General features: G+C 38.2%; 1 protein-coding gene across 5 annotated transcripts in view; it reads left to right on the top strand.

Moving 5' to 3' along the window:
- Nucleotides 1–5822: 5822 nt before the first annotated feature.
- The window catches only part of ZMYM4 (zinc finger MYM-type containing 4), a 134720-nt gene continuing 113086 nt past the window's right edge, over nucleotides 5823–27456 (top strand). The window contains exon 1 of one of the 5 annotated variants that reach the window (XM_087858500.1): nucleotides 5823–6172. Coding sequence is in view for 2 of the 5 variants with exons in the window: in XM_087858499.1 (XP_087714625.1) it covers nucleotides 6134–6181 (48 nt within the window). In the remaining 3 variants the exon portion in view is untranslated. Of the gene's footprint in view, nucleotides 6182–6224; nucleotides 6360–27456 lie in introns of those variants that run through there. The other 4 variants (XM_045782573.2, XM_087858499.1, XM_045782574.2 and 1 more) reach the window with 4 other exon arrangements.

Genomic DNA, 27456 nt, shown 5'->3' with positions numbered 1-27456 from the left:
CTCAGTAACACTTTTCGTCTAATTTTTGCATGCTATTTTTTTGAAAAATGATGAACAAATTGTCCCTTATTTCTCCGATGTATGTCAAAATATGGAGTCAGGAAAGATTTAACCCAAACTCCCACACTTTCTGTTAGAGAGTAAGAATCACTGGAGTCTGACTTGACGGCTCAGTGGTACCACAAAATTTTGGAGTGTTTTCAAATCACCAAATCAAGATTAAATTCTATTCTGTGTCAGATCACCATGTTATACAACTGAAACTAATGTAACATCGTGTGTTAATTGTAGCTGAGTAATAATAAATAACATTTAAAAATCTATCTTTTATAGTTTTTATTTGAATTATATAATCATACTCCAAATTTTTGAATTTTTTTAATGACATGAATGTTAACTGTCAATTAAACTGAATATTCTCCCTTTTTCCTACCATTTTTGCTAGGTTGGCTTTTATTTTATTTGTATTTAGGTGTTCAGTCCTCTCAACCACTCTCCTCAGACATGTCACAGAAGCTGAAAAGTTTCCATGGACCTTCTTACTATTATTTTTTATTCTTTCAAAAAGATATAGAAATATATTTTATTATTGCTTTCATTTCAGTTTTTCCATTGTCCTCATTTCAGAATAAGAATCTCCACATTGTTTAATTTAATTTTTTCCTTAATTTTTTATTAGATAATATTTGAAGGTCGCCCTTTTTTTTTAAGATTTTATTTATTTATTTGTTTGTTTGTTTGCCAGGGATAGAGTAAGAGAGAACACACAAGCAGGGGGAGTGGCAGGCAGAGGGAGAAGCAGGCTCCCCGCTGAGCAGGGAGCCTGACATGGGGCTCAATTCCAGGACCCTGCCATCATGACCTGAGCCAAAGGCAGATGCTTAGCTGACTGAGTGACCCAGGCATCGCTGAAGGTCATTCTTTAAGTAAGAATTTTGTACATAATGGACTGGTGTTCTGAAAAGGAGATAAGCATTATTTCCTCCATTTTAGGACAAGAAAAATAAGGGCTATCCTTTAACAAAAGAATTCATCTTCTCCAGTTTCTGCTGGCTTGGGTTTGGTTTGAAGCAGTAGACCAGATTTCTGGGTCTTCATTACTCAAAGGGCAGTGTCAAATTGGAATATCAGTTTTTTTTTCTGTTTTTTCTTCTCTCCATTCTCATTGGCACAAAGGCAAATACTCAAAACCGTGAGATTAAATTGGGATAGATATCAGTAGCAGTCATAAAAAATGACAGAATCAAAGAAATCTAGAATTGGAAATAATTAATGGACCATTTAGCCAAGGGATGGCATATGTGATGGGTGATGTCACTTCCACCCCTCATCTGTGGCAGACATCACTAATCAATTATTGAACCTAAATGTGGCCCAACAGTTAACGTTTTCTACACAGTGCACCCAGCAGCCATTACCATGTAATCAGAGCTGTCAATCAGGCTCTACCTAAGGTAGACTAATCATTTGATAAAGGTGAGGGGACTGGCTCAAGGTCACTCAGCGGCTGACAGAGAACACCTAGTCTTTTTTTTTTTTTTTTTTAAGATTTTATTTATTTGCCGGGCACCTGGTTGGCTCAGTCGTTAAGCATCTGCCTTCTGTTCAGGTCATAATCCCAGGGTCCTGGGATTGAGTCCCACATCAGGCTACTTGTTCAATGGGAATGCTCCTTCTCCCTCTGCCCCTCCCCCTGCTTGTGTTCTCTCTCTCCCTGTCTCTCTTTCTGTCAAATAAATAAATAAAATCTTTTTTTTTTTAAAGATTTTATTTGAGAGAGAGAGGGAGAGAGCACAAGCAGGGGGAGGGGCAGAGGGAGAGAGAGAAGCAGACTCCCCATGGAGCAGGGAGCCGGATGCAGGGCTCAATCCCAGGACTCTGAGATCATGATCTGGGCCAAAGGAAGACGCTTAACCAACTGAGCCACCCAGTCACCCCAATTGTGGAATTTTTTTTTTCTTTAATTGTGGAATTCTTGAAACTATCGCACCAGGTAGTGGGGAAAGAAGGATGGTGTCCCTCTACAAGCAGCGTTCCACAAGAGGGGACACCCAGCTTCCTCTCTACTTGTTCAGGTTCTCACAACCAGAGTTAAGAAGTTCTTCAGAAACTAACCGACTAACTAACTAACCAACTAAAGTAGCCCTCCTCCAGTCACTTTTTATCCCAACGCCCTGTTTTACTTTCTTTTCAACATCCTCAGATTTTATCTAATGTATCTAAATGTTCAATTTTGTTTAAAACATGTTTTAATCTAATGGATAGAATTCCTCTAGCTAATAACCTCTTTTGGGAAGAGACCCAAGTCTTTTAGAGTTGCTCTCTACCTCAGCACATGTCCCTAAGATGGCATCTGCATGTACGAGTTGTTAATGTGTTGAGGAAGCCTGAGAACTTGGACCCATTTGGTGTCCTTGTACTGTACTTTGACTTCTCTGGATGCTGAGTAACCTATTGGTCAGTGAGTGGTGTATCTTGTGGCCTGGCCTCGCTAAGCTTTTTAAGAGCCTGGAGGCAAACCCCAGCTCTTCCTGCGGTCTGGGTGTTACTATTTTTTGTTCTAGGTCTTGTGAGATCTACAGAGCTACTTCCCCCTATACTTGCCAGGTAATCTCATGGCTACCTTCCCTCTGCCTCCCCAGGGTATGTGAGAACTTCTGGATACATTCTAAATCACAGTGGGGTTACGGGCCACTCCCATGTAGAACTTCTTCCAAGACCCCTTATCAAATTTTGTATATGGAAGTTTGTGTACTAATTCTTTAAAAATTACCTCCCTGCCCCCATCACATAAACTTCAAGACCCATGAAAATTAGATTCACCCCTAACTGACAGACACTCTGAGGTGCTTAATGCAGGCCTTTTCTCTTCCCAACTGTACAAGGCCATTACTTTTACTTGTATGTGGCTGTTTGCCTGTTGGCGTGGATACAGTCTGCAAATCATCTCTACCTGGAATTCCGAAAAGAAGCAAAACAAGAGTGCTTTCTATTTGAAGAGCTAGAGTAGGAAGACAGAGGCATTTGTCTCTCAATCACTGTCTCTCTTTTCCTTCTTCTTCCCTCTACCCTTTAACAGAGAGTCAGGCTTTTGTTTTACTTCCCTATGTCACAGCTTCATGGCTTATCTGTCTTAGATGAAAGGAACATCTCTTCTGGAGTTTGGGAGAATGAGATTCTCGCTATGTGCTGAATTTTTTAAGTTAAATAGAATTAAGGAAATTTAGCAAATTCTTTTTCTCTCCACTAAGCCTATTCTACTCTCTCCTGATTAGGGAAATAAGTCTCAGAGCTCCACTTCAGGCAAGAGTCTATGATGGAACATGATTTAAAGAAGAAAATTAAAATGAATCAGCTTGATATTTGCAAAGTATTACACCACTATACTTTTCTTTTAAAGAAGTCAGAAAATTGGATTTGTACATGACATAATCCCATTTTAGATATTGACATATAATCAAAAAAATAAAAATTTAGAATATATAAAATAATTCTTATGATGCTGGGAAACAAAAGGGTCCTAAGAGACTTAGAAATATCAACTAATTCTCCCAACAACCCATTTTACAGATGAGGAAACTGAGGCAAAGAGCAAGTAACTTGACCAAGATCACATAGCTATACGTGGTACAAACCAAATACATGTCTGTGGGGAAGATTTGTCTGCAAGGCAGCCAATCTGGAACCCCTAGTTTATGATATATTTGAATAAGCTAGAAAGAAAAAGCCTTTAAATTCTGGCTTGGCTTCTCTGCTGAATGACCTCGTACTAGTTACTTAACCTCTAGAAATCCCTCTGTAAAATTAGGATAATGTGATCAATCTTGCAGTACTTACTAAATGTCGGTTTTCTTTTTTCTCCTTCCTCTTATATGGATGATTGCGCTGAACATTCATGATATGCTTGTATGTTATCTGGAATGCACAAATCTTGCCTATTGTTCAAGACCCAACATATTCCTAATTCTTCTAGAAATAGTCGCTAGAGTAGACTGTGCTAGGCTTGGGGTCGGGATGCTTGTGCCAGTCCTTGTGCTGTTATTAATCCTTTGTGTGAATGCACACAACTTTCTGAGCCTCAGTGGCTTTATCTTTACAACGTAGAGTTGGACTAAATCAATGGCTTTCAACTGTGTTTTGAGAAATGTTACATTTCTCTAATGGTGGGAGGGGGCATGGAAGAAGAGAGAGGACAAGGGGAAGGATGGGTGAGCAGTTTATGGGTTCCCATCTCCACTACAAATTTAGCAACTCCATTTTAAGCTGTCAGATTTTATTACAAAGGAGTATTCCACTGCCAATGAAACAGGTGGAAACCACGAGACCTCTCATGTACCCACATTCTCTAAAACTCTTTTCTTGGTTTCTTTTTTATTTCCTTTCTGTCCTAAACATGGAACTAAAGGGTCAGACATGTTTTGAAAATTCCACCTGATATACACATCCGTTGTCCTTTTCTCTTTTCTACCAAGAAGTGAAATTAAAGATGAAGAGGCCTAAGCAAAGACCAGCATGGATACTTCCAGCAATTTCACAGATAGTTTCCAGGAAAATGTTATGGATTAGGAAACCTTTCAGTTTCAAAACAGCTACCAAGTGACACACAAAAGTCATAAATTATCTCTCATTATCCTGTGATTTTAGGAGTTGCTCATCTGCATTTGAATGCTTCTTGCTGTGGGGGAATGACCTTCACGAGGCAGCTTCTTTGTATTTCTTACTTGATTGTCTTTAAGCTATCATTATGGACTCCATTAGAGCAATTTTTCTCCACCTGCGGCTAAGGAACTAGAAGGTATTAAGAGGAATAAAGCAAGCCCCCATTCTCTTCAGTCTTCCTCAGCTTCCATTTTAGGGCAAGATAGTCCCAAATTTACTTCCCAGTTTTCTGCTTTGAAAAAAGATGATCATCCTTTAAGTCAGAGTCTCAGAGCTCCTTGAATGGAGGTGAATGAGGACACACAGTATCTGCAAATCATCACGTCTTCGCAGAATATTTACAATATTCTTGAAGTATCATGGAACTTCCACTTCTGATCATCTAGATGAAAACTGATTAATCTTTTGCTTGGAAGGCAGGTTGGTACATTGAAAAGCCTGGAAGGCTGTTGCTCAAATCTTGATTCTAAATTCACACCAGCATTTAGGCGCCTTGAGGCAGATTACTTTTCTGGACCAGTCAGCAATTTGACCATTGGGAGTATTGCAATAGATGCTCTCTGAGATTCTTCTCGATTTAGATATCCTCAGGGCAAATTACTATTGAGGAAATTAGCTCCAGTTGTTGGTTTGGTCTTCAAAATCACTACAGGATCTGATTTTGAGGTTAGGCTGTCAGAGTTGGCCTTTAATATTCTATGCCCTGTGCTTCAGATCAGGCTATCTAAAGGAAGTAAAGCTGGGTCTCCTTGAGATGACTGGCTTGTTCCCTCATTGGTTGGGATTCTTCATGTTCAGAGGTCCACTGAGAACTTCAGCTCACCATCATTTTCCCTTTACAATGGACATCTCCGCAGTCAGGTGTAAGATGATGATCTGGACCCCTCACTGACATGTCACCCTATTCTCCAGATAGTAATTTCATTAATTTCTTTCATTCCTCCTTCATCACTGCGTCATGGTCCCTTTAAGGCAGCGGCCATAGTTGAGTGGTGGGAGCAGCTGCTGGCAGCAAAGAGACTTGCAGGATTTGGCCTACCCTTGGTCACTCACCGCGCACGCTCAGGACCGGGGGCTTGGTGGGAAAGGAAGGAGGGGCTTAAGGTGCGCCTGCGCATCTGGGGCGCGCGCAAGGGGCTGGTTTGGTGATCCCTTTAAGAAACCGCAGGCGGAGGAATTTCTCTGAGAGAAAATAATCCTACTCACGGGGCCCCTTGGAGGCCATTAACCCCCCGAGTCCCGGCCCCCCCTTGCCCGGGCAGGCCCTACCGCCCACGCGCGCACCCGTGGGATCCCTGGATCTCCGACCCGGCGCGCGGCATCCGCCCCCTCCCCACTCTCAGCGCCAGGCCCTGCCGGGTCCGGGGAAGCTGCCGCGAGGCGGCCGTGCCTGCAGTGTGGGCGGGGGCCGGGGGCCCGAGAGGTTCCGCCGCCACCGCGCCGGGAGCCGCAGCGGTTCCGAGCGGGGCCCAACATGGCGGAGAGAGAGGTGGAGTCCGGCCCCCGAAAGAGGGTAGGTGAGGTGAGGCAGAACTCGGGCGGCGGGCGGCGGGGGGCGGGGCGGGAGTCGCGTCCCGGGGCCGGGAATGGGCCAAGAGCAGGCTCGTGGAGGGGTCGCCGAGGCCCGGCTGGGGAGAGGTTGTGGGCAGAACTGAGGCAACCTTGGCTCTGGAGCGCGCTGGAGAGTGGTCCTTCGGCAGGTGGGACAAAGATTTGCTGCTGGTTAAGAGGGGGAGGGGCGAGGGTTGTTGTTTGCTTTTTTTTATTTTTCCAGCACTGGGGGTGGGTTATGTGGGCCAGGGGAGGGAAGGTGTCACATTTTTAAGTGCATCTTTAGTAAATCAGACTCTGGAAGTTTAACTGGGGAGAGGTCAGGTGGGGGTGGTAGTGGCGGGAATAAGTCGTGGACGGGTCTTAAGAGGAATAACCTGGACGGTTCTTCAGTAACACCATTGCGAATTCATTTTCCTACCTCCTTTCCCCTCCCCCCATAACCGTTATCAAGACCAAGGTGGAGGTGGTGCTCTTACCTGTGAAGAAGTAGGGTTGTTGGCATGTCCTGATTTAGAGAGATTTTGGCAACTCTAAATGTCATGTTCTAGTCTAGCCTCTTTACCAACAATTAAGAACATGAAAGAGTATGACAAGTTTTGTCATAACAAGGATGTACCCAACCAGCCTGCAGAGGTGAAGCCAGTTGTACATGGGAGTTGTTGAGTGCCTTTTAAAGTTTGTCTTGAAACTTTTCTTATTTAATTCTGAATGATTTATTTTCAGGCGGAGAACAATACTGTACTATCGATTGAGCAATATTTTTCAGATTTTTTTTTTAACTCCCCCCCCCCCCCCACCTTAGTATGTTGAGCAGTAAGTTTTCTATCAGGAATCTTCCTTTTGGGAATGGTCACAAAATGATCAAATTAGTGTTACTCCAACCACGTAAAATATTACCATTTAATTTTTTTTACTGACAGTGCCTTTTTGATTTAGCATAGGATTAGCAATCTCATAATGAATTACAGCTAACTTTTTTTTTAATTTTAATGTATTTTTATTATATTATGTTAGTCACCATACAGTACATCCCTGGTTTCTGATGTAAAGTTCGATGATTCATTAGTTGCGTATAACACCCAGTGCACCATGCAATACGTGCCCTCCTTACTACCCATCACCAGTCTATCCCATTCCCCCACCCCCCTCCCCTCTGTAGCCCTCAGTTTGTTTCTCAGAGTCCATAGTCTCTCATGCTTCATTCCCTTTCTTCCTGCTAATGCTAACGTTTTGAGTGCTTACTATGTGCCTGGTACTGTGCTTTACAGGAGGAATTTAACTTCGTCTTAGCTGTGTAAAATGCATTTTGCAGATGAAGAAATGTAGGCGTAGAGAGGTTAAGTAATTATACTTAAGATCAGATAGCTCTTTAAGAGGTTGAGCTGGGATTTGAATTCAGGTTTGTCCCAACTACAGTGCTTGTGTCCGAGGCCAGTCTGTTTCTCTCCTTAAAGGCTTAAATTATAGGGGCGTCTGGGTGGCTCAGTTGTTTAACTGTTAGGACTCTCGATCTTGGCTCAGGTATTGATCCCAGGGTCTGAGTTCAAGCCCCATCTTGGGCTCCATGCCTATCATGCCTACCTAAAATGAAACAAAACTTAAATTATAAATTACCAAAGAAATGTCAAATAGTTTTTTTCTAACAATTTATTAGGAAATATTTTCAGCTACACAGCAAAATTGAAAAAATTTACAGGGAGCGTTCATACACTCACTACCTAGATTCTACTATTAACATTTTATTAGTTTTATCACGTGTTTATTCCTATATCTAGCCCTTTATCCATTTCAGTTATTTTAATGCATTTCATTGTAGTATTTGGAGCAATTAAAATTTAATGTCGATAGTCTTAGGTTTATGGAAGTTTAGATCTTATGCAATAATTAGTCATAGCTAGAACAAGTTAAACTGTATGATAGTATATTAAATAGTTCATTTAGTGTAAATATTGGGTATGGAATGCACATGTTTTGAAATTTTAAAATACTCTTCAAGCTGTGAGTCAGTTTAAACTGGATCCTCATATTTTAGTCAAGGCGCATGGCATGTGGTCCACCAATTAAAAGATATAGGGTAAATTACTTTAGATGTGTAATGTTCATTCAAGGAGATCTCTGAATCCAGTTGCTACTAATGCTATTATCATTCATCTTATGAAATGGAATGTTCTAGAAAACATGTCGGTAACAAATTCAACTAGATTTTAAACACTTCTTTCTCTTCTAATACACTTTAAAGGTGCCTCACTGGTAGTAATCTAAACTATTATTTTTTAATATCATGTAATGTATATAGCACTTCTACAGGTTTTACCCATTATTTTACCAATTTCATTGTGGAGGAAGATTACGTTCATTGTCTTTCAGGCTCCATAATCCATTTTTTAAGTTATTTTCGTTTTTTTTTTTTTTTTTTTTAAGTAATGTCTATACCCAATGTGGGGCTTGAACTCAAAACCCTTGTTCAGGAGTCGCATGCTCTACCAGACAGGTATGCCTCCATTTTGTTTTTGATATTTGGTTAGAATGTTCAGTAGGGTTATCCTGAACTGTACACATGGTACATGTGCTTTTTTTCCCCTCATTTTTTTGATGTGTGCTAAACCCATGTGGATTCCATATGTGTATTCTAAACAGATTAGCAGGGACTATGTACAAAAGTACAGTATCTTTTTAAGTAATTTGCTTTGAGGCAGCTAAAAAAAATTGCATAGGCCTAGGTAATAAATTTAGGCTATTTAATCTGAAATTGCATTGATGATGACATGGTATTATATTTATGATGCCTAACTGCTTTGACCTTTATATTGTAAGTCACAAAAAATTGTTGAGCACCCATGCTAGTTGTTGAACTGTATGCTAGGCATTATGCTGTGGTATTTATGATCATCTAGGGTAATACATTCTGGCTGTCCTGCTAAATTGTGAATTCTTTTAGGGTAGGGCCCATTTTATTGCATTTTGCGTCTCCAACACTATGACTTCCATGTAATAGGAACTCAAGACTTACATTGATTTTTTGATAAGAAAGTTCACCTGTTGCAGTTGAGGCTGTAGGGCTTGGGTACCAAGTTACTTTGTAATTTTGGGAGCTTTAGTAAATCTTCCATAGCATCCTTTATACTCCAAAATTGTCTCCTATGGATTCAGATTTAGGAATCTTCTGATTGTTCTGAATTATGGTTAGATGGGAGAGTGTGTTTTAAGACCCTTGGGTTAACAACCTTAATTTCTGTGTAGGCCTGTGGGCTGTCTTACTTTTATGCTTGTGGGCATTTAGAACAATAAGTATTCATTAGATAAGGTTGATTTGATTGTATTCTGACTATATTGGAATGCCAGTCTTCCAGTTTTTGAACTTGGGGAAGCTAAGTATGTGGGTGGGTCAGCAACCATATCCACCTGTGCTAAGAACCAAGTTCATATGAAGGTTATATACACGTAGTCTTTCTTATTTTAAAGTTAGGGTATTTTTGAAATATTATTTATGAGTTTTTATTTTTTAAAGATTTTATTTATTTGACAGAGATAGAGACAGCCAGCTAGAGAGGGAACACAAGCAGGGGTAGTGGGAGAGGAAGAAGCAGGCTCCTAGTGGAGGAATTGCCGGGATCACGCCCTGAGCCGAAGGCAGACGCTTAACAACTGCGCCACCCAGACGCCCCTATGAGTTTTTTTAAGATTGTAAAATTTTTATTTTCTAATATAAGTTTTAAAATTCATTAGTTAAGCTTGTGAATAGTGGAATTATTTTATGCATGGCTATTAAACTTAGGAAGCATGAGATCGAACTAAATCTGGTGGCCATATTTTTTTGTGAAATCCCTGTATCTTTTCAAAGTTTACATACAGAATGATGACTTTTGTAAATGTATATGTTATTACATGGTCTAGTAAGTTGTGTCCACTCTCAAACTTGTCTGTATATTAAATTTGAGCCATATGTGTTTGGTATGCTTAAAAGAAAGATGAGCATACGTATAAGTAGTATGCTTCCATTTTTGTAAAAGCTGACCATTTTCCCTTCCCCACGTATGTGTCTATACTCATGTATGTATAAGCTTGGAGAAAGTTGTGGAGGCTACATGTCAGGCTACATATTACTGTTGATTACCTTCAAGGGGTGGAGATAAGGAAGGAAAGAGAGAACAGGGGAAAATCTTTGCAAAATGGAAAAATACTCATGGTATAAAATAGACTATAAAATGTTATCCATGTTATTGTAAATATGTAAACAGTGAACATGCATGTAGACAAGGAATGGAAAATAACATGAACAAATGAAAACATCGATTTTATCATGTGATGGGACTATGGAGAAGTTTTGCTTTGGATTTCTGTTATTTTAATATTTTATAATAAAATAATTGCGAAAGGGTGATGATCCCTCTTAATTCCTTGATGAACTTTTAATCTTTTGTCTTTTTGCTAAATGTGTTACTTAAAAAGCACAATGGTACATACTAAGAATACTTGAAGCTCACGTGTACAGCATCTGCTTGAAGATTGCATTGGCCCTGTATAGAGACGCTTCTAGTGTTGTTGATGATTCTCAATTACTTTCACAGTACCCATCCTATAACTAGCAGAGGTTTCTGTAAATAAAGTTAATACTTGGTATTTATAAACATTTAAGTTCCAGTCATTTTAATTATTTTATGTGTAATATATCCTCCAGTTCTCATTAATTCCATAAACGGTAGTCACTATTACTGTCCCATTTTATAAATGAGGAAACTGAGGAACAGAGTTTTTTTTTTTTTGCTCAAGGTCATAATATAGGCTAAACCAATATCAAGTACTACTTGAAAAATTATACTGTTTGATAAACGGTGTAAGTTAGAATTCATTATAATAACATAAGAATTAATATGTCCGTTAATTATATGTAATATATGTAACATAAAATACATGTATGTATATGTATAATAATAGTCTAGGTCCTGAATTATTTGGAATTTTTGGTGGTTAAAACCAATTGAATTATATTTAAATTAAATTACTTCTCAGGATGCATCAAAATACATTCTAGTTTGAGATAATCTTAAAACATATCTTCACAACTCAGTTTTATTTTTAAGAAAGTATACACTAAATATTTTAAAGCTATGATTTATTCTAAAGATAAAGTTTGTGCTTCCTTTGAAAATGGAATGATTTTCTAATTTACTAAGACCATTTAAGGAGATAAATGTTAAATTGCAATTTTATGGATATTTGTAAATATGTTTGAATTCTATATTAGGAGACTGATCACTCTTTAAAGAAGACTGAGATTTCCTTTAAATATTCTGGTTATTTTATTGTGCATTAACTATGTAATTATTTGAGCTAAGGAAAGAGAAAGAAAAACATTATAGAATAGTATTAGGCTGAACCATATAAAATTGCTAATATTTGACCATTTGACTTATAAAAAATACATTTTTTTTAACAGCTGATAATGAGTTTATTAAAAAAGTTCATGTAAAAATGTGCAGTGGTGACTTCAATCTAAACTGGCTCAATACTGATGGAAGTAATCTGCTCTAACAATCTCAGAAGGACTGTACAAGTCAGAGTCACTTGTGGATCCTCATCTGAAAACGATCCCAAATGTTAGAACCTTCACTACAGGGAGTTTTTCTTGTAGTGATTCTCAGAGTTGTGGTAGGCATCCAGACTGGTCCTTCCACTTGAGATTCTTCTCCTTTGTACCTCTCATCAAGCCTCACATACCTTCTCCAAAGATTTTACATTGTGCTGGTTAGAGTAATTCTAATTCGGTGAATCGCCACCTCTGGTTCATGGGTATCTTCCTGGTGTCTTTAAAAGCCCTGTCTGTGGCACAGCTTTCTGATGGACTTGTTCCTTGGAGAGAACAGTGGTGAGTCAGGAGCAGAAGCAGGGCTCCCAGAAGCTCTGCCATAGCTGTGATCACGTCTTCCTCAAAGAGCAAAGAGTGCATTTTCAAATGGCTCAACTTCTAATAGAGCATGGACTTTTCAAAGTCAGGTTATGGTACGATCTTTAGCATTTAGCAGTGTGGGGATAATAACACCCACACCTATTTATGCTTAGGGAATATGTTTAATATTACTTTAATTTCATTCTTTGTGGCCTCCTGGAAGCTTGAGTTAGCTACCTTCTTGCTTTTCACCAAAGATAATACCTGAGCAAACCAGAATTTTCTATCCAACATGGACTACCCACTAGTCTTGAGGTTAAGGATCGTGTGTTCATCTTTCTTTACATCTCCTAACGTGTTGTCTTATAAATTTAAATGTGATATATATATGCACACACAAACACATATTGTACATTTACAAGCAAAAATTAAAAACCCTTTTTATTCTGTTTCATAATTTGATATTAATATGGAATATAAAATATAGATTGGTACAGTGAAACTGCATTTGCCTGTTACCCAGCTTTGACAGCTAAACAGTTCTCAACATTTTGCTATTACCCAACTTCTTTTTTTTTTTTGGTCCAAATAATATTAAAGAAATCTCAGACATAACATCATTTAATCTATACATACTTATGCATGTATTTCTAATAAGTAAGAATTAAAACTAAACAACTCCAGTACCATACCTAGTAAGGTTAAGATTTCCTTAATCCAGTCTGTGTTCAGATTTCTTTGATTCTTTAAATGGTAGTTTTTATTTTGTTTTTTTTATAGTTGGTTTGTTTAAATCACTATCCAAATAAGATTTACCGTTTTATTTGGTTTATCTGCCTCTTAAATTTCTCTTAACTTCAGCGGTTGCCCTCCCTACTGTATACACCCTGCACTTTTTCCCATGCTATTTCTTTGTTGAAAAAACTAGGTCATTTGTTCAGGAGAATTTCCCACATTCTGGATTTGGCTGCTTGAATACTTGTGGTGTTTTAACATGTTCAATTACCCTTCATATTTCCCACAAATTAGTAGTTACATATAGAGCAGTGGTTCTCAACTTTGGCTGAAACTTGAGAATTACCTGGAGAGCTTTTAAGTATCCTGATTCTCAGGTTACATTTCAGATTAGTGAAATCAGAATTCATGGGTGGATTCTAGGCATCGATATTTTAAAAAATTTCCCAAGTGATTTAGTCTGTAGCCAAGATTGAGAACTTGAATTGGTAGAGCTTTATGAGATTAAAGTTCAGTTTCTTTAAGAAAGAAGAATGCATGAATAGAGTGATAAATAACTTATTTCCAATCAGTTTTAATAATAAAAAGGTGTGCTGCTTAATAATTACAGTGGGGTAATAGCCATAAGCTGGGACTGTCCTGGACAAATTAGGATATATAGTCATCCTATTAGATGATGCTAGTAGATGGTGAATTATTCCAGGAGGCACACTTTTAAGTGATACTAAAATTGATCAATTTACGTTCTGCCAGTGGAATCTAAACATTATAGTTTCTTAGCATCTCACCTAATGAATTAATCAGCCATAGATGATTGTTTCCTAAATCTATGACTTCATCAGAATAGTGATTTTTTTTTATCATTTCTTCTGTTATTCACTGGAATTCTTCCATAAAGAATTTCTTCATCAGTTATTTGGTTACCCTGTAATATTTGTACAGGAAAAACAGAGTAAATGCTTATTTTTCTCTTTTATTTATCAACTTTCAGAAGAATGAATTGATGCCATAGCAAATCCTAATGGTGAGGCTTGGGAGGTGATACCATTATGAACACATAGATTTTAATATGTTTGATATGTTTAAATGTATTGTGGTCAGTATCCTTTTTGATGTTTGAATTTGTCATATTTTTTATTAATGGCTATCTGTATTAGTATCCTAAGGCTGCCATAACAAATTACTGCCAATTTGGTGGCTTAATATAGCAGAAATTTATTCTGTCTCAGTTCTGGATGCTGGATGTCTGATACCAAGGTGTCAGCTTTTGGAAAGATTCTGGAAGCATCTGTGAGTTGATTTATATTCCTTGAATTGTGGCAGCAGAACTCCAGTCTGGCTCCCTCTTCACATGGCCTTCTGTGTTTTCTTTTCTGTCTCTTTTAAGGATATCTTCATTGGATTTAAGGTCCAGCCTAATCCTGGATGATCTGATCTCAAGATCTTTACCTTAAATACATCTGCAAGGACCTCTTCTCACATTCTGAGTTTCTGGGTGCACATGTCTTTTAGGGGCCACAGTTCAAGCCACTACAGTCCACCCTCTTGTCCCTCAAACTTGACACCCATCACATATGCAAAATACATTCATCTCTATCCCAACATCCCCCAAAGTCTCAACCCATTATAGCATGAATTCTTAAGCCTTAAATCTCATCTAAATATTATCAGCTCAAAAACAGCCAAATCTTAGCATCTAAATCATCTACACAAGATATGAGTGTGATTCTGGGTATGACCCATCTCAGGTAAAATTCCTCTTTATCTGTTTCTCTGTGAAACCAGAAAACAAATTTTCTGCTTTCAACATACAATCCTGGGTCAGGCATAGGATAGATTTTCCCATTCCAAAAGGAAGGAAATGGAAGGAATAAAGGGATCACTGGTCCCAGTTAAGTTCAAAACTCAGCAGGACCAGTTTCCTTAGATTTCAAGACCTGAGAAGAACTCTCTGTGGTTCGATCCTCTGTCCTCTGGGTTTATTGAAGCACTGTAGACCCCTGCTTTGAGCTTACTTCTTTGGCTTCTACTTCTGTGTACCTTTCTTTTTCTTGAAGGGTAGCACATGTTCACATATGAGTAGCTTTATTAGCTCTTTCCTGCTGATAGAATTCCAGAAGTTAGATTTTTTTCATTTTTGTCTAGTCTGTGTTCTCTGAAGTGTAGCCTGACAGTGTTTTTGTTGGTATAATATGTTCACAAACCTTGAGTCTCCTCTATATGTAAAGGGGATCCATACAGTTAGACAAGAGGGTTCTTCAGAGATCCCGGATAACCCCATTTTATTCCTGACTTAAATTGAGGTGACTGATTGGACCCATGAGTCATACGTCTAATATCTTCAGCAAATAGTTGTCCAGCTACACCCTTGGCCCTTTCCCTAGAGCACATTTTTCTAATAGTGAATTCCATAATTTTAGCATCCTCTGCCATCTGGATGGCTGAGAACCTCCCAAATCATCAAGAGTTGTTTCCTTTTTGCTTAATATTTCCTCAATTTATCTCTCTCCGCTCACTTTTTACTCTTAGCAGCAAGAAGAAGCTAGGTTGTACTTTCAACACTTTGCTTAGAAATCTTAGTAAATATCTAAGTTCATTGCTTCCAAGTTCTGCTTCCTACCCAGTGTAGAACACAATTCAGTCAAGTTTTCTGCTACTTTATAACAACGATCACCTTCCCAATAAGGTATTCCTCATTTCCTTCTGACATCTCACCAGAAACATCTTTAACATTCAGTTTTCTCAACATTTTATTCATGGTATGTGTATTTTTTAAGATGTTAAAAGTTTTCTCTTCTTTGTTCCTCACTTCCTTGTGAAACTTCACTAGAATTGCCTTTAATATCTGTATTTGTACCAACTATCTCTTGAAAGCAATCTAGATTTTTTCTATCTGGGTTTTTTTTGTTGTTGTTTCTGTTTTTTTTTTTTTAAGTAGGCCCTGTGCCTGGTATGGAACCCAACCCGGGGCTTGAACTCATGATCCTGAGATAAAGACCTGAGCTAAGATCAAGAGTTGGATGTTTAACTGACTGAGCCACCCAGGCACCTCCCCTTTTTTTTTTTGATAGTTGACATATTGCCTCAGTCATGCTTCTTAAAATTCGTCTACTCAAAATAGCGTCTACTCATTATCCAATTCCAAATCTACTTCTTCGTTTTTAGGTATTTATTACAGCAACGTACCATTTCCAAGTACCAAAATCTGTATTAGTCTCCTAGGTTTGCCGTAAGAAATCACCACAAACTTGGTGGCTTAAAACAACAAATTTATTCTCTCACAGTTCTGGAGGATAGAAGGGGTCAGCAGGGCCATCCTCTCTCTGAAGGCTCTGGGAAAGAACCTTTTTATTCTCTTTCAGCTTCTGGTGGCCTTAGGTGTTCTTTGATTTGTGGCAGCATTAACTCCAATTTTTACCTCTGTTTTCACCTGGCCTTCTCTCTCTGTTTTTGTCTCTTCTAAGGACAGTCTTCATTGGATTTAGGGCCTACCCTAATCCAGGGTCATCTCATTTCAAGATCCTTGCACTAATTACATCTGCAAAGAAGTTTCATTCCAAAAAGATCAGATTCTGAGTATCTAGGGGGACATATCTTTGGGGGCCACAGTTCAGCCTACAACAAGGTCTTTAACATTAGCATTTGAATGTTTAAAAAAAATTATATTAAAAGTTACCTTAAATTTTTTTAATGTGCTAAAATATACATGACATAGAATTTACCATTTTGGTTATTAAAAGTGTATAAATCAGTGGCATTAAGTACATTTTGATAGTGTTGTGCAAGTATTACCACTGTCTGTCTTTTTTTTTTTTTTTTTAAGATTTATTTTAGAGAGAGGGTGTGGGGGAGGGACAGAAGGCGAGGGAGAGAGAGAGAATCTCAAGCCTGCTCTGTGTGCTGAGCTCAAGCCTGACTCAGGGCTCCATCTCATGACTCTGAGATAAGACCAAGAGTTGGACGCTCAACCACCAGAGCCACCCAGGTGCTCCTACCACTGTCTTTTTCACCCCAGACAGAAAGTCTGTCCACGTTAAGGAGTAACTCCCAATTGTTCTTCCCTCCAGCCTTTGTTATGATTTAATTTACTTTATATCTCAATGAATTTGCCTATTCTATATATTTCATATAAGTGGAATCATACAATATTTGACCTTTGGTGTCTGGCTTATTTCACTGAGCATAGTATATCAGAACTTCATTCTTTTTTATGCCTGAGTAATAGTTTATTGTATGTATATAACACATTTTATTTATCCTTTCATTTGTTGATGGACACAGGTTGTTTTTATCTTTTGGCTGTTATGAAAAATGTTGCTATAAACAGTGCCGTACAAGTATCTGAGTCTCTGTTTTCACTTCTTTTGGGTATATACCTAGAAATGGATTTGCTGGGATAAATGGGATTTTTACGTTTATCTTTTTGAGGAATCCCCAGACTGTTTTCCACAGAAGTGCACTAGCAGTGCACGAGGATTCCAGTTTCTCCATATCCTCTCTAACTCTTGTTCTTTTTATTCTTTCTTCTTCTTCTTTTTTTTTGATAATAGCTGTCCTAGTGGGTGTGAAGCATTGTGGTTTTGATTTGTTTTGTTTTTTTTTAAAGATTTTATTTATTTATTTGACAGAGAGAGAGACAGCCAGCGAGAGAGGGAACACAAGCAGGGGGAGTGGGAGAGGAAGAAGCAGGCTCCCAGAGGATCAGGGAGCCCAATGCGGGGCTCGATGTGGGGCTCGATCCCAGGACCCTGGGATCACGCCCTGAGCCAAAGGCAGATGCTTAACGACTGAGCCAACCAGGCGCCCCTGTATTTTTTTTTTGATGACTAATGATGTTGAGTATCTGTTCTTGTGCTTATTGGCCATTTGTATATCTTCCTTGGAGACATGTGTATTTAAATCCTTTGCCCTTTTTTAATTGGGTTGTCTTTTTGTTATTGAGTTATAGAAGTTCTTTATATATTCTGGATATTAAACTCTGATCAGATATGTGATTTGCAAATATTTTTTCCCATTCTGGGGGTTTTCTTTTCATTCTTGATAGTGTCCCTTGATCCACAAAAGTTTTCAGTTTTGATGAAGTCTAATTTGTTTATTTTCCTTTTGTAACTTGTGCTTTTGTTTTCAATTTAAGAAAACATTGCCAAATCTAAGATGATGTAGTTTTTCCCATATGAAGAAATCTAAGAGTTTTGTAGTTCAACTCTTTAATTTAGCTCTCCAATCTATTTAAAGTTAATTTTTGTTTATGGTGTAATGTATGTGTACAGTTTTGTTGTTTTGCATGTGGATATCCAGTTTTTCCAGCACCATATGTTGAAGTCTGTTCTTTTCCCATTGAATGATCTTGGCACGCTTGTCAAAAATCAGTTGGCCCTTGTATCACTTTGGGCGCTATAACAAACTAGCATAGACTGGGTGACTTAAACCATAGGAGTTTCTTTCTAATTTCTGGAGGTTGGGGAGTCTTAAGATCGAGGTGCTGGCAAGGTAGATTTCATTTGGCTTGTTGGCAGCTGCCATTTTTGCTTTGTGCCCTCATAATCTCTTCTTTGTGTGTTCTCAGACAGGGATTGAGCGAGCTCCCTGGTGTCTCTTTTTAGAAGGTCACTAAACCCATCATGAGAGTCCTACCCTCATGACCTCACCTAACACTAGTTACCTCCCAAAGAGCTCATCTTTAAATGTCATAACATTGGGATTTCAGTCTTCAACATATGAATTTTGGGGACACAAATAATCAGTCCATAACAACCATATATGTAAGGGCTTGTTTTTTGGATTCTCTGTTTTTTTCCATTGGTCTGTATGTCTCCTTGTGCCTGTACTACACTGTTTTGATTAGTGTAGCTTTGTAGAAGTTTGAAATTGAAAAGTGTGAGTCCTTCAACTTTGTTTTCCCTTTTCAAGATTGTTTTGGCTATTTGGCATCCCTTAAAATTCTACATGAAATTCAGGATTTTTTTCCTATTGCTACAAAAAAATGCCACTGGGATTTTGTTAGGAATTGAATTGAATTTGTAAATCTCTTGGGTACTATTGTCATCCTGATACGATTAAGTCTTCCAATCAATGAATGCACGGTGTCTTTCCTTTTATCTATGTCCTTTAATTTTTTTTTTTTAATTAAGTAAACTTTACCCCCAACTTGGGCCTAGAACTCATGACCCTGATATCAGGAGTGCCATGCTCTGCTGACTAAGCCAGCCAGGTGCCCCTGTCCTTTAAAGTTTCGTTTAGCAGTATTTTGTCCAGGTCTCAGTGTACAAGTCTTGTAGCTCCTTGGTTAAATTTTTCCTAAATATCAGTGTAATACACTGTATTAATAGAATGAAAAAAAGACCCCACATGATCATCTCAGTTGATGTAGAAGAAAACATTTGAAAAACTCCCATCAGACTTTCATTAATAAATTAGGAATAGAAGGGAACTTCCTCAATATGATAAAAGCTATATAAAAAATCGTAGCTAACATCATATTTGATGGTAAAAGACTGCAGGCCTTCCCCCTAAGATCAGGAATAAGGTAAGGATGTCCTCTTTTGGTACTTCTAATCAATGTTACTTGAAGTTGCAGCCAGAGCAGTTAGGCAAGATAGAAAAGGCATCCAGATTGGAAGGAAAGAAGTAAAACTCTTACTGCAGATGTCATGATTGTATATATAGAAAGTCTTACAAATACACCAACCTCCCGCCTCCCTGCAGACCCTGTGAGAGGTAGTAAATTCAGCAGAGTTCAAGATAAAAAAAAAAAACCACACAAAAATCAGTTGTATTTCTACACACTAGCAATGAAATCCTGAAAGGAAATCAAGAAAATTACTTCGGTTACATTAGCGTCAATCTGTATTCTTTTGATTTAACTCCAGTAGCCCTTGAAAGTTTATTCCCTTTTTGGTCAAAAAGATGTGCCTAGGCTCATGCTTTCTGGTACTGTCTCAGACTTGGAATTAACTCCCAAGAAGCCTGGGTACCTTTCACCAGGAAGGTTACAGACTATAGTTTGAACTGAGATAAACTTTTTGAAATTAGACTTTTTTGAGACTCTTATTGCTTGTGTTTTTCACTTACTCCTAACTCACATCTGGCTTTTCCTTCTGTTTCCCCACTGAAATTCTCTTTAAGATCACTGAAATGACCTAATAATTTCCAAGTCTACCGGATGCTTTTCAGAGCTAGCTTTTATTTGATTTCTCTTAGATATCTGACCCTATTGCCTGTTCCCTCCTTGAAACTTCTCCCTTATTTATAAGATGGCATTCTCATGGTTCTTTTCTGGAATTGCTTCTTTTTGGTCATCTTTGACTCTTTTTGCATGCCCAGTAAGTGTTGTTTCCTTGGCCTGTGTTTTTCTTGGGTAATCTCCTACAGTAGTTTTAAAACTACCCATTAAATACATTGTGATTTCCTTTCTACTTCTGTGCTTCTTTTTGTGTGTGTGTCTAAAACTCAAAATCTGTATTTCCAGATGTATAATTTGACTTGTATTGTACTGTCTAGCAGATATTGCTAATTCAGTGTGGCTAAAATGGACTCTCTATTCCTCTTGTAAGTACTTGCTTTCACAAACAGCGCCCCATTCCTTCTCTCCCTGTTTTTCTTTCTGTATTCTTTTAGTTATTGTCTTCTAGTCACCCAAGTTAGAAACCTCAGAGTCATCTTGCTTCTTCTCTTTCCCTGATCATTCCAGTTTTAATTGGTGAATCTTATTGAGATTACCTCAGATATGATTTTTAAGATTTTATTGCTACTGATACCAGCCTAGTTATGGTACTCGTTTTGTTTGCTTTCTCTTACTTTCCTTGCCTTTAAAATAAAACTTTTCTCCCCCTCTCCCCCCGCCCATTGTTTCCTCTCCTGTTCATTCTATATACTGGAGACTGATTTATCTTCAGAAATGAAAATCTGTTCATCAATATGGTAACAATTTGGCTCTCTTAATAATAATTCAGATTCTCTTCCTGTGGCAAGAAGCAAGTTGCATCACAGCTCTGACTCTCCTCTTAGAAATGTACTTTTCCTTCATGGGAGAGGTTTTTTCTGATTGACTTTGCTACTGCCATGCTAGCCTTAGTGGGGGTCCTGCTTGGCCCTGCAGCCTGAATGTAGAGATAGAATCTTTGCTTAATTCCACCCAGCACAGTTGAGACCAGGTTGTGCCTTTTTTTTTTTTTTTTCTTTTTAAAGATTTTATTTATTTGACAGAGAGAGAGACAGCCAGTGAGAGAGGGAACACAAGCCGGGGGAATGGGAGGGGAAGAAGCAGGCTCCCAGGGGAGGCGGGAGCCTGATGCGGGGCTCAATCCCAGGACCTTGGGATCACGCCCTGAGCCGAAGGCAGATACTTAATGACTGAGCCACCCAGGTGCCTCTAGGTTGTGACTTTTAAGATTTTTCTCTACACTCAGTGTGGAGCTTGAACTTAAAACCTTGAGATCAAGAGTTACATGCTCTGCTGACTAACCAAATCAGATGCTCCCCAGGTTATAACTTTTAAACAAGACTTTATTAAAAGTTGATTGTAGTAGGAGGTTTTAAAAGTTGAGCATAGTAGGAGGGAATTACAAAACCAACACAATAGTCCACCCTGCCCCAAATCTGTGGTTTTGCTTTCTGTGGTTTCAGTTACCCACAGTCAACCGCGGTCCATCCGGAAGCAGATGATCCTCCTTCTGATGTATTGTCAGGAAGTCAGTAGTAGCTTAACGCTGTTACAATGCCTAGGTTGTTCATCTCATTTCATCTCTTTCACATAGGCATTTGATCATCTCATATCAACACAAGAAGGGTGAATACAGTACTATATTTTGAGAGACCACATTCACTTAACTTTTATTACAGTATAGTGCTATAATTGTTCTATTATTGGTGTTAGTCTCTTACTGTGCCTAAGTTATACATTCAGCTTTATCATATGTATGTGTAATTGGTCCTTGAATAACATTGGGGTTAGGCGCACTGGTCCCCTCACAGTCAAAAATCTGCCTCTGGCTTTTTAAAAAATATTAATTAATTAATGATTTTATTTATTTGATGGAGAGTGGGAGAGAGCAAGAAAGCACAAGCATGGGGCGCCTGGGTGGCACAGCGGTTAAGCGCCTGCCTTCAGCTCAGGGTGTGATCCCAGCGTTACGGGATCGAGCCCCACCTCAGGCTCCTCTGCTGGGAGCCTGCGTCTTCCTCTCCCACTCCCCCTGCTTGTGTTCCCTCTCTCGCTGGCTGTCTCTATCTCTGTCAAATAAATAAATAAAATCTTAAAAAAAAAAAAAGAAAGCACAAGCAGGGGGAATAGCAGAGGGAGAGGGAGAAGCAGGGTCCCCACTGAGCAGGGAGCCCAATGTAGGGCTCAATCCCAGGACCCCAGGATCATGACCTGAGCCAAAGGCAGATGCTTAACCGACTGAGCAACCCAGATGCCCCTTATTTATTTATTTTTAAGTAATCTCTACACCCAGTGTGGGGCTTGAACTCACAACCCCAAGATCAAGAGTCTCATGCTTTTCCGACTGAGGCAGCCAGGTACCCCTGCCTATAACTTTTGACTCCCCTAAAACTTAATTACTAATACCCTACTGTTGACTGGAAGTCTTACTGATAACATAAACAGTTGATTAACACGTATTTTGTATGTTATACGTATTATGTATTATACAGTTAACAATAAAGTAAGCTAGAGAAAAGAAAATATGTGTATATATTTTTTAGAGAGCGAGAGACTGTGAGAGGTGGGGGGAGGGGTGGGGAGAGGGGTAGAGGGAGAAGGAGAGAATCTTAAACAGGCTCCATGCCCAGTGTGGAGCTCAGAGCCTGACACAGCTGTCCATTGCACGACCCTGAGATCATGACCCGAGCAGAAATCAAGAGTCAGTCGCTCAACTGGCTGAGCCACCCAGGCGCCCCGAAAAGAAAATTTTTAGAAAATCATAAGGTAGAGAGAATACATTTGCAGTACTGTACTGTATTTATTGAAAAAGTGTATAAGTGTACCTGTGCAGTTCATACCCGTGTTGCTCAAGGGTCAACTGTACTACCCTTAATAGCTATTTCCAAAATTTTTAAACAAAGTATACAAGAGGAAAAAGAAATGGTGCACCCGGCTGACTCAGTCGGAAGAGCATGTGACTCTTGATCTTGGGGTTGTGGGTTTGAGCCTTATGTGAAGTGTGGAGTTTACTTAAATAAATAAAAACTTAAAGAAAAAAGAAAAAAAAAAAGCATCATTCTCGAGAAGGAATTAATAGGACGGGAAAGCTTATTATGTTGGTAACAGTTTCTTTATATGTATTTGTTCAGGTTTAACTTTCCACAAAGAGTTTGAGGTAGTTTACAAAAAGATAAAGATTAAAAGAATTAAGGACCATGGTAAAGGAAAATACAGATGTGATAACTCTAATGTTGTGACTGATCAGAGAATATGATTAAGTATGTCCCGTTATCATGTAGAGCAAAGATTACTGCATCTGTGAAGAAACAGCATATTCTAGCACTGACCCTAAAAGTAGGTTCAGATGTGACTCCAGTAGGAGACACTGAGTAATGTACTGAACATTGTCTTCAGTAACATTTTCTTTTTAACAGAAGAAAGTCTCAATTCCTCATCTATAGGTTTTTGTATAAGCATGTCTTTCTTTTGGGTAAATAATTAGGAGTGGGATTTCTGGGTAATGTAAGTTTTCTTGTGTTTTGAGTTATTTATGTATTTTGGATACAAATCCTTTATTAGATGTGTGTTTTGTGAATATTTTCTAGTCTGTGGCTCATCTTCATTTTCTTAACATTGTTTTTCAAAGAGCAGAAATTGAGATTGAGGCTGTGAACACACACACACATATACAGACACAAATTTAATTTTGTGGGAATCAGCAGATAGATAGCAGCAGGGGACCCAGGAGAAAACATATCTTGGTGATTCGTTTTTAATTAGCAATATACTTCAGAATCCCCTGAGGGAATTCTATCCCTGCTCCTTTACAGTACACAAATGTCTAATCCCTGTCTGTCCCAGACCTTCTGAAATAGATTAGGTGGAGGATTGCCGAGTAGGAACCACTATCATAGTAAGTTTTGGCCTTGGTCCTTACCATTAACATGGTTTTTGTTTCCTTACAGATAAAATAGAAATAAAGATCTACTTAGTAGGTTTCAGTAGGTTAGTGCACAGGAAGTTCTAGCATACACTAGGGGGTGATTTCTACAAGCAAAGGGGAGAAATTGGGGAGTGTCATGGTAGCCTTGGAAGTCATTGTTGGGAAGTGAATGTGAACATTACCTTTTTCTTGCCTTCCATTCTGTGTGACACTTGAATTATTTAAGAAGCAAATGTTTGCTCCAATTATTCCTTTCATTCAACCCTTTTGTTCCCCTGAAATTGACTATGTTTTTTCTTGAATTCCATTATATCATTGTAACTTTCTTGCTTTTTTGTATCATCTTCATATGATTTTTCATAGAATTTATGTCAGAGTTGACATATTTCTCTAAAGATAGTTACAGAAAATATGCATGCTTACCATCCTTCAGTTTTTCTTCATGTTTGATGTCTTAACGTATAAGAGAAGTAGATATTCTCCTCACTGTTATTTTTATATATGGAAAATAAATTTTAATGAAGCAGTATATGATCATTATGAACAAGAAGAAAAGGGTGTTGTATCTAGTAACAAAGGAAGATTTGCTTTATTTGTTTAGTTGTCATTTGTTGGAAGAAAAGAATACAGAAAGGCCCCAAAATAGTTATTTTCAGGGTTGTTGTAAGTGACAAGTTATATAGAAAAAAAGCTGCTTGTTTTGTGTGAGGAGTACAACTCTGTTTTTAAGAGGTTTCTAATAGATTACTTTTTTAAAGCCTGTGTTATAGAAATTTTAAACTATAGATGTAGAGCAAATAGTTCAACTAATGGTCATGTACTTGTCATTTGTCTTCTTTAACAGTCATCAACTTTCTGCCTTTTATTTATTCCTCTCACATGTCTTTCCCTATAATATTTTAAAGCAAATTATAGACATATTTCATTTCACCTATTAATACGCAAAGTATGAATCTCTAACACATGGAGTTTCTTTTTTTAAAAAATCATAATACCATTATCACACTGAACAAAATCAACATGATTCCTTAATGTCACCTAATATTAGTACAACTTTCTTACTTGTTTCACAGAGTTAGTAGCTAAAACAAGGTTTGTGGGTTGTTACGTCTTTTAAGCCTCTTTTAATCAGTAAATCTCCCCATTTTAAAAACTGCCATTTATTTTTGGAAGACGCTGGATGATTTGTTCTGCAGCATTTCCTGCATCCTGGGCTTTGCTGCTTATATTCTGATGTCATTGAACATGTTCCTCTGTTCTTCATGTTTCTTCTAACTTGTAGAAGTGTAATTAGGTTCAGGTTCAATTTTTTTGAAAGAATTCTTCATAGGTGGTACTGCGTTCTTCCTATGATACCACTAATGGAACCATCACGTTCGTCCTTGTTCAGGTGATGTCAGCCTAATCCATATATTTAAAAGTTCCTCTTCAGTTTTTTTTTAAAGGATTTATTTATTTATTTGAGAGAGGGAATTAGAGAGTGCAAGAGTGAGAGTGAGCAGGGGAGGGGCAGAGGAAGAGGGAGAGAGAATCCTTTTTTTTTTTTTTTTTAAAGATTTTATTTGTTAGAGAGAGAGAGAGAATGAGAGAGCACACACAAGCAGGGGGAGTGTCAGGCAGAGGGAGGAGCAGGCTTTCTACTGGGCAGGGAGCCCAATGTGGGACTTGGTCCCAGGATCCTGGGATCATAACCTGAGCTGAAGGCAGATGCCTAATGGACTGAGCCACCCAGGAGTCCCAGGAGAGAGAATCTTTTCTTTTTTTTTTTTTTTTTTAAGATTTTATTTATTTATTTTAGATAGAGCACAAGCAGGGAGAACAGCAGAAGAGAGGGAGAAGCAGGCTTTCTACTGAGCAGGGAGCCCAGTGTGGGGCTTGATCCCAGGACCCTGGGATCATAACCTGAGTTGAAGGCAGATGCTTAACTGACTGAGCCACCAGGCGCCCCCCCTCCCCCCCCCCCGCCAGCCAGGGGAGAGAATCTTAAGTAGACACCTTGGTGAGCATGGAGCCTGACATGGGGCTCCCTGATCTCCCTGAGATCAGGACCTGAGCTGAAACCAAGAGTCGGACACTTAATCTACTCAGTTGTCGAGGTGCCCCTCCCCTTCAGTTTTTGACCTGAATAGTTTTAGCGTTCATTGATAGTTATTTCTTTTTTTTTTTCTTTTTTCTTTTTTTTTAAAGATTATATTCCTTAAGTAACCTCTGTATCCAGTGCGGGGCTTGAACCCACAACCCTGAGATCAAGCGTCACACTCTCCATGGAGTGAACCAGCCAGGCATCCCGATAATTATTTCTTGATTCACTATTTTATTAGAGATTATAAAATGATGATTTCCTAAATCTTTTATTTCTCCAGTGTCTGGTAGTTATGATTATTTTGTAGAGAGCTTTCCCTTATCAACCAACATTTGGTTTCTTTATTACCTTGAAATATGTTAATATAAGACAAAGACAAGATAGAAAAAAAGGCAAGGTAAAGACAAGATAAACGCTTGATTCTTTTGTCATTTTTGAGAGTGAGTTGAGGACTTGGTAGCCTCCACAAATGACCAATGAGGATTGTTATTTGGAGTAAGGGAAGTAAAGGTGATATGATAAATCATTATAAATAGATTTGTATATTTATTGTAAGTTAGTCTATTATGCCATGTTTGTTGGGTAAAAGCCTTTTTATGTTAGCTCTTGAGTCATTTTGTCATGACTCCAGTAGTCTTTGATAACTTCCTTGTTTCCTGGTGCAGGATGAATCAGGCTCATCTGTATAAATCCTACTCCAGACCTGAAATCAGCCATTTTTCCCAGGAGGTCTGGTTCCTTTTAGTGGGAAATGGTATTTAGAGACCCTAACACTTGACCACTTTTTAAAGTTGTATCATCTTAAATTTTAGATTTAGAAGGAGTCTTTGAAATTTCTACCCAGTGTAGGAATCTGTGTCCTGTAAGTATTTTTCACATTCATAATTAGATTCATTTGAATCTAACCATTTAATCTAACCATTTAAAAAGGTTAAATGACAAAGATTCTCATGTTGAATGTCATCTCTACTTTGTTACTTAGAAATCTAAAATGAAATGAAACTAATAAAAGTTAAAAATAAAAGGATACCAATGTGTCAGATTTGCAAATGCAGCAAAAATGAGAATTTTAATATTAAAACAAAGCTATTCATGGCAAAAGTAGTTGTCAGAAATTTCTGACTTTGTTTATAGAAGCCATAATTCACACTGAGGATGTAACTGCCATGAATCATTACGTATCACAAAATCTTGTATTGGTAGATATAAAACAAAAGTTTTAGCAGTTTAGAGGAACTGAAGTTCAGTTGAACTTGGTACACTTAGGAAAACATTATCATCTTTTACACTTTCATGGAACATTTATAGAATTTAGTCATAATTGAGACATAATTCATACTTCCAGAAAAAAATGCATATTTTAAAATCTTAAAATTTAGAGACTACATTCTTTGACCACAGTGCAGTAAAGGTGACATAAGTAAAGTCAATTAAAACACACCAACCATTTG

This window comes from Ursus americanus, chromosome 33 (genome assembly GCF_024610735.1).
Source record: "Ursus americanus isolate L20-20 chromosome 33, mUrsAme1.1.p, whole genome shotgun sequence".
In the NCBI taxonomy this organism is placed as follows: Eukaryota; Metazoa; Chordata; class Mammalia; order Carnivora; family Ursidae; genus Ursus; species Ursus americanus.
Note: the sequence above shows the minus strand (reverse complement) of the source record. Positions and strands in the feature narration are given on the sequence as shown.